General features: G+C 36.1%; 1 protein-coding gene across 1 annotated transcript in view; it reads left to right on the top strand.

Moving 5' to 3' along the window:
- Positions 1 to 14,292, top strand: part of LUZP2 (leucine zipper protein 2) — a 204,765-nt gene that overhangs the window by 87,775 nt on the left and 102,698 nt on the right. Inside the window, exons 2-4 of the mRNA XM_009288871.1 lie at positions 4,836 to 4,953; positions 6,434 to 6,504; positions 9,540 to 9,621. Coding sequence (XP_009287146.1) covers positions 4,836 to 4,953; positions 6,434 to 6,504; positions 9,540 to 9,621 — 271 coding nt within the window. The remainder of the gene's footprint in view (positions 1 to 4,835; positions 4,954 to 6,433; positions 6,505 to 9,539; positions 9,622 to 14,292) is intronic.

Raw genomic sequence — 14,292 nt, 5'->3', positions numbered from 1 at the left:
ACAATGATAAATAGTCATTTTAATCCCAGGTAGATGTGCTGATAATGACTCTTTATTTTTCAGAATGGTGTAACTGGTGTAACCTGATATTCAGAGAACAGATTTAATCTGTGTATAATTACTTAGAGGAGTTTCCTAGGAATGGGTTTAACTTATTTTGGGCACGTGTAATTATACTGCAAAATGAGTAGAGAACCCTGGCAGTTTTTGAGGATTGGAAGATTTTGGAAAGTCCCTGGGACTTCATGGTGTTTGTGGCAGGGTGGTACAGTGGTGACACATCACGTTCATTGAGTCAACTTCTTCCAGAATTGTACTGCAGTACAAAAGTGGCATCCAAGTTCAGCATAAGTAAATTATTCAGTTTAGAGCTTATTTTTCTGGCTGCAAGAATCCACTCTCCCTCCACACCCCCATAATTTGTCATTGAGTTTAACATTTCACTGTGTTCCTACCAAAATTCCTTCCCTTACTTTCTCCCACATGGTGAGGGATGATGCCATCCTTTTAAAGAGCTGTGTGTTTCATTCAGGTACCTAGATATAGATTAGGTGTTCTTTCAATTTAAATCTTCTCTGAATTCAGAGGAATTATGCTGTTTAAGTCTTGTTGATATCTGGTCCAATTGCTTTACATCTTGCAGTTTCTTCTTAATTAGACAAATAATCTTCTTGTTAGTTAATCAAATTCAGAGGAGTTTGCTGATATTCATCAGGACAAAATTCTGTATTTGTGATTATATATATAGTGATTTATGTGTTTTCAAATAGGAAAGAAATAATGGTGGAAATAATTTTTTTTAATCTAACATTAGCTTCAGAAAAAACACTATGCTTTTCATATAGCAGCACAGCTGGAGAGTATGGGCGTGCTGATGTGGAAAAGTGAATTTACTTCTAGAATGGCCTGCCTATCCATACTTACAATTATATTGCATCTATGTGTGTGAAGCCTTCCAAAGAGTGGGAGACTAAAATTTGGTTATTTGAAATTCGAGAAGGGAAGAATTAGAAAACCAATTGACCATGGATCTTTCCTTAACAGGATTCTCAGAATAGGGTTTGAAGTGTAAAAGTAAAGGTATGTTCAGATTTGTGGAAGAATACAGGAATTCTTGAATAACCTGATTCATGATTAGACCACTGTATTTACAAATTTACCTTTTTTCACTTGAATTGCACTTCGTTGGTCGAAATGACACAAGTTTGCAATGTAGAAATTGGGGTCATCAAAATAGATGGGCTAATCTAAGGGTTTGTTGGCTATCACACAGGTGCAAAGTTGAATTTTACTGTCTTCAAATACAAGGGCACTGTTCTTGGACACAATGCTAAGAGTCAAAGCTTGATATCGGAGATAATATTGTCCAGAATTTAAAACCTTTGAGGATCTAATAGTTAATAGATCTGATAGGTATGTTTTGTATCTTCACTCTTCTTTCCTTTTTTAAAATTATCTTCTGAGAGTTCTGAAGGTTTAGTTTGTTTTGTGACTCACAGTGGTAAATTGTTAGCTTTTTGTCTCCTCCTCTCTGCCTAGTGTGTCATAAAATACAATACGAAGGAAAATATAAGTGCATGCATAGTTCATATTTAATTTTAAAATTCGGGAAATGTTCTAGTTTATGCAAATGGTTATGTATCAGTATTTACAAGACAATAGAGTGAAACCTGTGCCAACTGAATACCCATGGGACAGCATAATTGGCTGCTTGGGACAGATGACCTTTAAATGCTCAAGCTAAACTGGAATTGGGGGTGGTGGTGTTACTTTAAAGTGATGGTTAGGACAGTGTTACCGCTTGCAGTTTGGGTGTTTTGTTTTTTTTTTTTAAATGCAGGGTTTAACTTTAAACAAAAGAATGACATTTCAATGGCAAAAGACACCATCAAGCCTAGCACTGTTTGTGCTGCTTAAAGAGGAATGGAAGCAATGACCTTATTGAAACTACCTGATTACTTTAGCAGGAGGAAATCCCTCCTTGACCTCTGTTCATCAGCAAATTAAAATGGGAGTGTTCTCTGAAGCTTGTCAGGCTGATTACACATAATGTTGTTACTGCTGAGGTGAGCCAGCTCTTTTACAGTGATGTATACCTTGTTTACAATCATGCATAGCTGGAGTGCTAACAAAAAAACCTGTAGGTGTTTCTGTATAAAACTTAATGCAGGAGATTTTATTTACATTGCATGTAATGACCAGAATGCTAATATTTATCAGGTATTCTAGCACTAGCTAGATTTAATCCATCTAGGTTCTTTCATTCAATTTGATAGAAAAATTTGAAGCAAACCCTCTATGTAAATAATGCTAAATTCTGGAAGGTTCATAGTCTTGTTATATAGATTTTCCTGTAAACCCATGATGTGTTCGACTGTGTGACCTCTATTTGAGATAATTTATTTTTTATAACATTAGTTATCGATATCAAGGATAACCAGATTACTTATGAGTGCTGTTTAGTTACTAGTAGGTAAGCATAGCTGAGTCCTGGCATTATCTCCTTACGCTGACTTCACCCCATGTCTTCTTACAGTCATTCTCAGAGGTACTTCTTGTTCCCCCACTAGATCTGCAGTTTTTCCTTTCCTCTGGTGGATGAACGTAATCGAAATGGTCTGAAACCACTGTGTTTTGAAATATAGTTCATCCACATATTGAAAGAAAAAGCAAAACTTATGAAGAGAATAAAATATTTTACTGACAGCTGAGCTTTTTATCTACCAGCTACAAAACATATTAGAAATATTGTAGTTTTTATTTTACCATCCTGGGAAAACTTAATTTTTTTTTTTTGGGGGGGATGAAATCTCTCTACTCTTTTCTGTTTCAACTTTCATCTAAAAGAGAACTTCTACTGTAAAATTAAACAGTTGACCTAGCGATTGTGCTGAAGATCTTTACTGAAAGAGTTGGGTGCTACATTGCAGACCAAAACATCTCTTATTTTGCAGCAGCAAGAAGTTGGAGATGTTTTGTGTTTCATTAGAGATGCAAACTCAAAGAACTCTACACTTTTTAATTTGCAACATTCTGTCAAAGCTGAAAATAATTATTGCTGAAACGTCAATATAAGGTTAAGATTCTTTGCCTAAAGTCTTGTGTTGATGAAAAAGACGTTTTATTCACTTTCTTCTCTTCCAGGTATCCAAAGTATCATTTAATATAGAATATTTTTCATTTTTCATAAATCTATCATATTTTGTGAGCTGTCTATTGCTAAAATATGACTAATATTAGATAGTGTATTTAATTTGCTTTACTGAGTTTCTTTGCTAAAGTGTGTATTCAAAATCCATTAAAAGAGTGTTAAGATCCCTGTTTAACTTCAGGGTCTTGGATCTGATAATAAAATAGTACTGACATGTTGCAGTTGACATTCTTTTTTACCCCTTCTTAGAACCAGAGGTACAGCAAGGGTGGTGGTGGGGGGAAATTAAGTTGTAGAAGGAATGGATGTTTCAAATCACTGATCAGTCTTCCTCAAAATGACAATTTTAAATGAAAAAGTATGTTGGTTTAGAAATAGCTGTAAAGTTTGCTTTTTTTCTGAAATGGAGTATGAGAGTTGGATCTGTATTTCATTCAACCTAAACCAGTATGTGTTGGACTTATTTCATTGTGGATTTTATAATAACTTTAAAATGCATAGTTACATTCCAAGTAAAAATTACCATTTTGAAGTGTCATGGTTTAACCTCAGTCAGCAACCAAGCACCACACAGCCGCTCGCTCACCCTCCCTGCCCCCCCGGTGGGATGGGGGAGAGAATTGGAAGAGCAAAAGTAAGAAAACTCGTGGGTTGAGATAAAGATGGTTTAATAATTGAAATAAAATAGTAATAATAATAAATTGTAATGAAAAGGAAAACAACAGCAGAGAGAGGGGAACAAAACCCAGGAGGAACAAGTGATGCAACTGCTCACCACCTGTGGACCGACACCCAGCCAGTCCCTGAGCAGAGGTCACTGTCCCCCAGCCACCTCCCCCCAGCTTATATACTGAGCATGACGTCACATGGTATGGAATAGCCCTTGGGCCAGTTTGGGTCAGCTGTCCCGGCTGTGCCCCCTCCCAGCTTCTTGTGCACCTCTTCGCTGGCAGAGTATGGGAAGCTGAAAAGTCCTTGACTTAGTATAAACACTGCTTAGCAACAAGTAGAACATCAGTGTGTTACCACATTATTCTCATGCTAAATCCAAAACACAGCACTGTACCAGCTACTAGGAAGAAAATTAACTCTATCCCAGCCAAAACCAGGACAAAAAGGATAGAATATTTTGACTTACCCATTAATTAATAATTAGGTTTGATTCCTCTTAGCATATTGGTCAGTTCTAGTTTATACTGTAAGGAGGTTTAAGTGAGGAGAAATTGTGGAATGAAATAAATTTTACAAAGTTAAAATAGATCTGAATCATCCTTCCCTCAAATTACTGGGTGTCACAAAACTTCATACTTTCAAAGTTTTGCTTGGTTTCTTGCATGGAATATCTTTTAAAACAAGAAAAATCTCATGCTATGTACCATCAGTCCTGTTAAAGACATCCTTTCTGTCTTCTGTTCACCAGAGACAATATACAGTCTGTAATATTTGCAGTGTTTCAGTCTGATAATTTGTATACTCAGATGCAGCACATCATTTTGACATATAAAACATCTATTTATCTACATTGGATGAAATCCAGTTATTATATAGGTGAACAGGGGCACACACTCCAATTTGGAATCTATAAAGAGTGTTAGAATTAATTCAATTTGGATCAACTAAGACTGTTTTCAAATGCATTGAGAAATGTTTTGAGAAGATCTCATGCTTTTATTTTCTGTGTTAGACAGGGCTATGAAGAACTGGAAAGACAGCTGAAAGAAATCTTTAAGGAAAGGAGCAATATCCTTCGTCAACTGTCGAAGACTTCTAAAGAACTTGAGGGAATCAAAGTAAACCTCCAGGTTAGGTTCTGTCTTGGTTTCTGTAGGATTACTTACCTTGACTTTTTCATATTGGTATCTATTTATTACAAAAAATGTGTGGCCTTTTTTTTTTAAATATGTGAATAATTATTAATTTGTTGATCTTTTTTTGATCTTGTACTTAACATAAACCCGATGTTTTTATGGAAAACGTAGTCCTAATGAGTTGGGCCCTTTGTCCACTTACTCAAAAAATAAAGAAAATATGAAAATAGAGCACAGTAGAACAAAAAAGGAAGGGAAGGAGAAAGAATAAGCTGTTTTAGTGGAGTTACCACACGTTTGTCCTGGCAGCTACTATAAAAGGATTTCCTTTGCTGTTGCAGGTTGCACCTTTGCTGATGAGTTATATATACTCAGCCTAGTTTAGCTGCTTACTTTACCTACCTGACATGCCATCTACACGGACTGACTGGGTTTACCACAAGGCGTTACTTTACAAGCTTAGCTGACAAATTGTGCTAGATGAGCCTGCGGCTAGAGCTGAGACCCCTCTGTATTTAATTTTGGAGGTTTTGGGGTGTCATGGGTAGACTGAAAGGGCAATAGTCAGAATAACTCTGGAGTCAAATCAGCTCCTCAGAGTGAAAAGTAGATTAAAAATCCTGCTCTGGATTTGAGGTCTGGAAATCACCAGATGTTCGCTTAAGAGCGTGCCTGTCTTTTCCAGATATAGTCTGTTGGTCTGGTGAAAACATTCAGACTCGTTATCAGTTGAGATTTGTCTCTGTTTGTCATGCCATTTTCAAGGACGGTATTTTCCTGACATTGCATTTTTATTGTCATGTTGATGTAAGCTAGATGGGAAAAATATAAGGAGTAGAATCCCTGTATCTCACAGGAGAAAGCTGGTATTGTGTCTCGATACTGTGCTATATTATATTATTATATTGTCTTATATTTCAGACTTCTCTGGTTCTAATTAATGAGAACTGTGGCCATTGAACCTTTTTCTCCTTTTTTTTTTTAAGTTCTTTAACACTCTTTAAAAAGAACACCACACCTACAATAATGGAGTAATAGGTTTCTCCTTGTAACAAAGTTATTTGAGAATGGGATTTCTTACGCAGCACAGTTGAAGGTAGTACTCGGCAAAATTATACCATGAGAGATCTTAGACTCAACGCTGCAGAGATCCAGATATAGGCAAAGAGCTGTAGTATTATCTTCTGTATATACACACTTATCTTTGTCATACAATCCTAATGCTTTTAGTCATTTGTTTGTTTCTAAATCTACTTATTTGATCAGCTGTCATTTAATATTTGAAAAACAGCTGTGTACAGTTAGTTGTGCTGAGTTACGGTAAAAGAAAAGTCAGGCTATTCCTCCGTTTCTCACAAATGGTAATATCTGTAATTCACCGGGAGCATTTTATGAAAGAGGACCAAATTAATCATTTCTCAGATGAATAATATTAAAGTTCTCTTTGGTAATAGAGTTCTTCCTTTGCTATCAGTCTTTGAAAAATGATGAAGCATCAGCCAAAAGTGATGTGCAGAAACTTCTGGAACTGGGTCAAAAGCAAAGGTAAGACCCCCTCACCTCCTCCCTTCTCTTTCTGTTTCCAGACTGAAAACTATCAGACTAGGAGATTCCATCTTTCCTTTTACTTTAATCTATAAACACTACTGTATTCCAGAGTCTGCTGATTATAACAGTAAGATAAGGGCAGGGAACGCTGCTTTGGGAAGTTTTTGAAACAAATCTGCTAAAGAAAGGGTTTTTTAATTTCTCAGGAAGGTTTAGTCATGAAATTTTCTCTTAAAAAGAATGAAATCAAAAGTTTTAGAAAATTACAAGTGGTTGGTAATGCCCAGTTAATTAAATTATTGAAGTATCTCAATCTCTGAATATAGAGATGGTGATATATATTTATTCAGGCCTCTTAATTAAATATTCATGCATGTAGACACTCAAAATCACTAGTCATTGTGCAAATGTAGGAATACTTGTACTGGGTATCTGTGAGGAAGGCAGATAGAAGGAGAGAGAAGTATTCACTTCAAATTATTCATTGAGCACTTAAGAAATAATGAGTTTCCATGGCTGGGAATGCAAGTTCCCAGCCTAGTCCTTAGTCTCAAGTCCCCTAGTCCTTCACCGCAAGTAACTCATCATTCTGCTTCTCTTAATTCTTGGAATTCAGACCAGCAAATAACAACATCAATACAGTTTTAGTAACAAGAAAATGTAACTAACATAGGGATCACTTTTGCTGAAACAATATTATATAATGAATGTACCTGTACTTCCATCTTTTTCCTTAGGAAAAAAAAATATTTAAAAAATTAATAAGGTTCATACTTCTTTCATTGTTAGAAATGCAATACTTGCATCCCATGGCCATCTTATTGCTGATATTGTATTTAATAGAAGTACATATGAAATTGCATTGCTATAGAGAAGGCTAGTGATAAAATGACCTTCAGTTCTTCAATACACAACAAATAAGATCCATAATACAATACTCCTAGAAGTTCTCATTTTTACTTTGATAGAGAAGGATCAGACACATAAGAGTCTTTCAGGTATTCCAGACAAACCTATTAAATGATGAAAGCAAGACTTCAGCTAATGTCTTATTTAAACACTTATATGGCTTGGGTGCAACTGTGAGGGCATACATCTCAGCATCATAGCTGCCCTTGTCGCGAACTCAATCCTTCATACATGAATGTGTTTTTGTAGTGGTTTGATTGTTGTGCAGCTTTTATGAAATAGCGAGATTAATTGATTAAAAGTATTAATGGACTATTCAGTAAATAGATCTTAGTTGCAGATGGGAAAATTGAGTCTGCTAAGGGAAAATTTTACTACATACTACAAGTATTCTTCCTAATCTCCTCCTTAAATCACCCCTTAAAGACTCACAAGGTCCACCCAAAAGTACATGTTGACTTTTGCTTCGGAGGGATTCAGCTATTGAGTATACTGCTCAACAGCAGTTCCCAGAGATAGACCCTGGATCAGTTCAATATGCTGCTGAGCGGCCCTCACCCTCCTTCAGAAAATAAAAGGCTTTTACAGTATACTCCAAGAAAATGCCTTGGAGCTACTGCAGGTACTTGACAGCTGTTTACAGGCTTACTGGATTTCACTTCCAGAGAGGTGTAGAAGTTTAGTGTAAGAAGGAGGTGTTAAAAATGTGCCAGGGAATCTCCCTCATAGAATTTCCCTAAGGAAGGGTCACAGTTTATTTGCCAAGAGCCTCAGGCTGTACTTCACCTGGAGTAAGGGAAGAGCAGTGAACATACTGTTATGCTTAAATCTATTATATTTGAACCAAAATTCAAAATATATCCCAATATTAATCTTATGATCGACTTTCTTCGGACAAACATGAGCTGCGTTCGGTCTGTGAGCACTACTTTGATTATTCTCTGCAATGATGGATGATACAGTGAAGTTTAGAGTGCTGGAATCTCAGCTTGTGTAAGTAGATGTAGGTCTGCTGACTTCAACTTAGAATTATTATTTTTTTAATCCCTTTTGTGTGAATTCTTCAATACTTCCTAAGTTGCAAGTAAAACTCGGTCACTTACTATGATGCCTCAAGTTTTATTCTTTCTGTGCACCATCAGCACTGTGAAATGATCACATCTGTCTATATGATAAGGGAGTTGTATTGTGCTGATGGCGCATTCCTTTCATGCTGCCCAATCACTATTTCAATTAAATCTGTTCTGTACTAGTGTTCCCAAAACTGCTAAAAGTAGTAGAGTTATCGACTAACAAGAAATATGATCCAGCAGCTCAAAAGTTCTGTTCTTGTATGAACTAGATGGTTGCCATTCCAGTTTAGTTTTCACTGGGCTAAATTATTAATCTGTGTGTAAACCCAGTTTTGTGTTGGTCTTCTGTGGAGGTTTATCCGTGCAAGCAACAGCCCTGAAAAAGCTCTGCAGTTGAAATATGCCACTCTTCTACTTTGCCACAGCTCCAAAGTGTGTCATATGCTGTGGGTAGAAAGACATGGCCAGCAGAGGATCTCGGCCTGCTGCAATTCAGAGAATTTCTTACTGCATCAGTAATGCAAAGGTTTTTTTGATTCAAATAAAACCCAATCCAAGTAATTGTCGTCTTGCTTTTTCTCCTGTATGCCAGAATCTTCTACTGAATTTTGTGTTGCTTGTTTCTAGAAAGAGCCAGGTGAAGGTTGAATTTTACCAGAGCATTATTTGTTTGTTTGTTTATTTTAAAATAGGTATAAACTCGTTCTTATTGATAATAGTGTGGTTCCATTTTGGTGCGTTTTCAGTAGCCCGCTTTCCTTGCTTTTTTGGTGCCAATCCTTTTTCCTAGAAATTATACACTGGCAGATGTTTTGGACAGCAGGCTACTCAGTAGATGTAAAAGGTGGCCAATTTCCCTCATAGATAATTTTTGTCTTGCGTTTGCACTATAGTTCATGGGGTCATTATGATTTTATTAGCAAGGTACATAGACACAATACACCCGTCTGTTACTCTGAATAATTAAAAGTGCCTTTTCTTGAATCTGAAGAATTATTTCTTAATGGACACTTGTAATGAAGTTTGTGTTCTGTGTTTTCAACAAACTAGGGAAGAAATGAAATCTCTCCAGGAGGCCTTTCAAAAGCAGCTTAATGAGGCAGCTGAGAAAGCAGAAAAGCAGCAGGCTACCGTGAGTGATTCCCTGTCCCTCTTTTTTTTTTTTTGTTTCTTCTGTTGTTTTTTTAATCCTTCTGCCTTTAGAATTTGTCAGTATTTCAAATAACTTTGCATGTAAAAAACTTGTAGAGTACTAACACGTACTTGAAATCCAAGCTTTCAGCTCCAAGAAAGGATCTGAAAAAAGTTTGTATGTTCAAAAGCACTAAGATCCCTGTCTTCACTAATTTTTGTGGAATTTAGGTGTGTGTATACACTTTTTTATAGATTTGGGCCTGGAGACCTGGACCTTTCTTTCCCTGATGAAGTAATCTTTATGGACTGCCATGTCTCATCTATATCAATGTACACTGTCATACATCCATTGACTTTTTTGGAATCACTACCAATTTTCAGCAACAAAATAGAATCATGGATTCATAGTAGAGTGTCTGATTTTGACCATAATAGATCTAATTATCACTATAGAAAGGTATTAAGTCCCGTTAAGATTTCATGCTTTAATGATATTCTGTTTCTGGATAAATTGTACATCTGGTTGGATTTTTATGTAGCACTATAATGCTGTGTGGCATAAGTAACCACATTTTGCTATTGCAGGAAAAAAAAAGTAGATTCACGTTTTCTGTTTAATTCTAAGACGTAAAAAGGAAATTTTTCCTATATTGGTTAGTAGTATTCCTATAACACAAACACCACTGAGCCTAAGTTGACTAGATAATCTCCAGAGGTCCCTTCAAATCTCAAGTGTTCTCTAACTCTGGACTTGAAAACAAGCTGCTAGAAGGGTTTATATATCTGTTTTTAGTTTTATTGGATAATTACTGGTTTATTTAGTAATATTTTACTATCTTCCAGGCTCACAAAACAAGGGTTCCTCCAAGATAGATGTTTAAAAATAATTACTAAATTTAGCAAATATTTACATATGCCTTCTTTTGTATGAATGTGATTCATATGTGACTTTATGCCCTTGGTGAACAAGATAGGAGTTCATGCCCTTGGTGGACAAGCTGTGAGAGTGTGTGTTTTACATGCTACCTTCTAATTAGAAACAATATAGCTTTTAAACTAAAGCGTTCCTTTTGCAGGTTTCTTTCAATTAACGTGATTTTTGAAAACATTTTTTTCACTTTGCTGCTCAGAAGTCTGAAGGGTAAAGACACTGTTTTTACCTATTCTTGTGTCCCCCACAACATATACTTAGTGGAATTTTGGTACTTGTAATTTTGTCTAGAGAACAAAAACCCTCTTTTGTTCTTCAGGGGGAGAAAAGTAGTAAACTGAATGCTGTATTGAACTTGAAAGGAATAACATATTTTTTGGGTCTTTCTCAATAGTCAGGGCAGCATATATCCAGAAAAAAAAATCTGCACTTGTTTTAAGATGGTTTTGTACTGAGGCAAGATATATAGTCTTCAAATAAGAAGAAATGAGAACCTGGTTGCCTCTGCTTAGTCTCAGAACATGCTGGTTGAAAGTTGTCTTTTTCCAGGTGCACGGACACATTCCCACTAGCTTTATTGGTACAAGGAATTCTAGTCCAACAAATTAAAGGTGGAAAACATGTTTCGTTATTTAATCTCTGTATTAGATTCTGATATTCAAGACTCATTCAACTGTGGGTTAAATAAATCTCAGATGTAGTGAATGGATTATTGGCTCTGTTGTTCTTTGTGATATAGCGCTTTTTTAACTTGAGCAGCAATGCCTTGTGTAAATTCAGTCCACACCCTAGCACTGGGGAAGAGCACAAGATTTCTTCTACACAAGTCGAACAAAATCTACTGTTAACTGTAAGCAAAAACGTTACCTAGTGCAGAAACCAGGAAAAACCCCTCTGAGTTTGTAACAGGATTTGGCTTGGAGTGTTGTCAGCTGGATAGAGAAACTGAATTCTTGATCTGTATTCTAAAACTTGCCAATAATAGAATATTAAATTTGCCACTGATTTTAAGGAAAGCAGAACTGTGTCCTTGGTTTGTGACATTTATTTCTTTATGCCTCGGGGTACGATGTACATAATGAAGCTCACCAATACAGTGAAACTAAATGAATACTCAAAGTGCTTCGGGATCCTCAGATGAAAGCTGCAATAGAAATGGAAATAAATATTATTACTGTCACACAGGGTTACTTTACACCTGGTTTCTCCATGTGTTTCACGTTTTTCTGAAAGCAATATGACTGCTATGAAAGAAGGCCTAGGTACTTTGAGGCAAGCCTAGCTAGAGGATGGGAGCTTGAATTTAATTCTGATTTAATGAATTGTGAGTCTTGTTTCTAATCCAGTTTAAGCACATTTTATTGTACAGGATTTTGTGAAGTAAATCTGATTTTCATCAGAGTAAATAAGAATAGAATTACATTTCTCAAAGTCAAATGAATAAAACACTGGATGGGGGTTGGAAATACATATTTCTTTTCTGCGCTTGCCAAGGAGGCATAGTACAATGCTTACTCTATGTTAATTGGCTGCATGTATTCAACAGGGAACACCTGCCTGAAGGTGTTCTTTATTAGGTAAATGCAAAAGTGTAAGTAAGAATTTACAAGAATTAAGTCAAATTGCATGAAAAATAACCTGGAAAGTATTCAAGGACTCTGACCAAACCAAAGGAACAAAGGAGATGCCACAGCAATACATTACACTTTGCATCCAAGTCTTGTGCAATGTATGGCAAGAATCTTCACCATCAGTTGCACAAATGATTGATTCATCAGAAACAATGGTATCAACATTATTGTGCACGCTTATCCATTTTTCTTGCCCTTTAAGACTAGAGAAGCCAGGAATGGTAGGCAGCTAAAAGTTGCCCTTCTGAGGATCTTCTGAAGTGTTGGTGGGTACAGTCTCTCAGAGAGCAGCCGGTGGAGCTACTGCTAGGTAGTAACAACATTCTGAGGGTAGAAGCAGCAACTTAGGCTTGAGGAAACAAAAAGAGAGGTGTAAAGACATTCTTGTCCTTCACAGTACTAATCACACTGAAGACTGACCTGGAGGCCCTTAGCAGGAGTGAGCGCTCCCTTTCTGGGTCTTTCGTCTTCTGCATCTGTAGCACTAACGTATGAAGAACAGCAGCAGTCTGTCTTGGGACAGGTCTTTTCTAGAAAAAATATGGCAGACCTCAGATAAATTTATGCCTCTTGTTTCAGCTGCTCTATCTGGGATAGTAAAAATGTGCAGAGGAATACTAGTTATGATAAGGATCATTTAAATTTTAGAGTAGTCCTATGTTGCAAAGTTCAAGGTCAAATACAGTCTTCCAGAAAGCCTTGGGTTGTGAGGGAGCTTCTCTACAGACCATCTCACACTAGAACTATGGATCATTTGTATATCAAAAAGCATTTCTTAAATAGAGAAAGCTTGTTAGTCAGAACCACCATACTGGGTTTAGGTATACAACATGTATATAAAATGTGCAAGACATAATTCCAAATAACCTGTTGTCCTCTTTAACGATTGATAAAGGTTGACAGAGCTTTTTGGTCTGCATTTAATGTCAAATACCTAAGCAATTTATATTAGGTTGTTAAGCAGTGAAAAAATTTATTAATAATGTCAAGCTGTATCTCTAAATGTGAAGTGGAACCACTTCTTCCGGAAACAGGATTAGGAACCGTGGACTAATTTTCACTTTTGTTAACAAAGAGGCAAAGCGCAAATGACACATGTAACTTGAAAGTGTTTTTCTTCCAGTGAATTTGAATAAATAGGGTAAGTAGTGATTCTGTATTTCTATATTAGGTTAACAGGCTCTTAGAGCTTTTTGGAGAAGGGCTCTTCATTCGACTGTGCTTCATGCTAACTCCTTGTATCTTAAGGAATAGGTATTTTTTTAGGAAGTGGCCTTGAGGTTTGCAAAGTTGTTTCCCATTAACTGCAATTAAAGTGTATAAAAAGAGCTGGATAGCTCTGGATGAGGGAGAAAGTAAAGAAGGAAACAGGGAAATACTCAAAAATAGTTTGGCTAAGTAGACTAAGCTTAGTCTGCATTTTACATTTCATTCCTGTTGGTATATTATATCATGCTAACAATTTTTAAAAATACATGGTGATGGAATTGTTTGACAATACAATTATAGTACAGTCTGTCAAAATAAAGGAGAAAATATGTCTGTGTAAACTCCTTTTTCCCAGTTGCTCAGTGTTCGCTATGAAAAATGAGAAATAAGTAACACATTATGCATGACTTGTAAAAATAAACAATAAACAATATGGTTATTTTGAAATCAGTAGGGTTTTTCTTAGTAATAAAAGACTAACAGAACATGGGGAATTTAATTCAGAGATATCCACCACCAAACAAGAATCTTAAGAACCGTTGCAAACTCATGCCTGCAATATTTTTAATAAAAAGATCAGATGTTCATTTCATTTCAGAAATATTTATTTTGTTTATTAACAGCCCTTATGACAGGTCCTACAGTCCTAAATGTCTCCTTGACAAAAATCTGTTTTATTAATTAAAATATAAGTTACAGCTTGAAAGTTACATTCATCTAAGAAATCCTAGTAGGTAAAAATATATTGAGGTTTGCTTTTACAAGTATTTAACACTTTGAGAGCACTTTTTTCCAAAGGTAAGAATCATAGAATCATTAAGGTTGGAAGAGACCTCTAAGATCATCCAGTCCAACTGTCAACCCAACACCACCATGCCCACTAAACCATGTCCCTAAG

This window comes from Aptenodytes forsteri, unplaced genomic scaffold (assembly GCF_000699145.1).
Source record: "Aptenodytes forsteri isolate BGI_AS27 unplaced genomic scaffold, ASM69914v1 Scaffold8, whole genome shotgun sequence".
NCBI classification, from domain to species: domain Eukaryota; kingdom Metazoa; phylum Chordata; class Aves; order Sphenisciformes; family Spheniscidae; genus Aptenodytes; species Aptenodytes forsteri.
The sequence above is the reverse complement of the archived record's forward strand: the minus strand, read 5'-3'. Positions and strand labels throughout refer to the sequence as shown.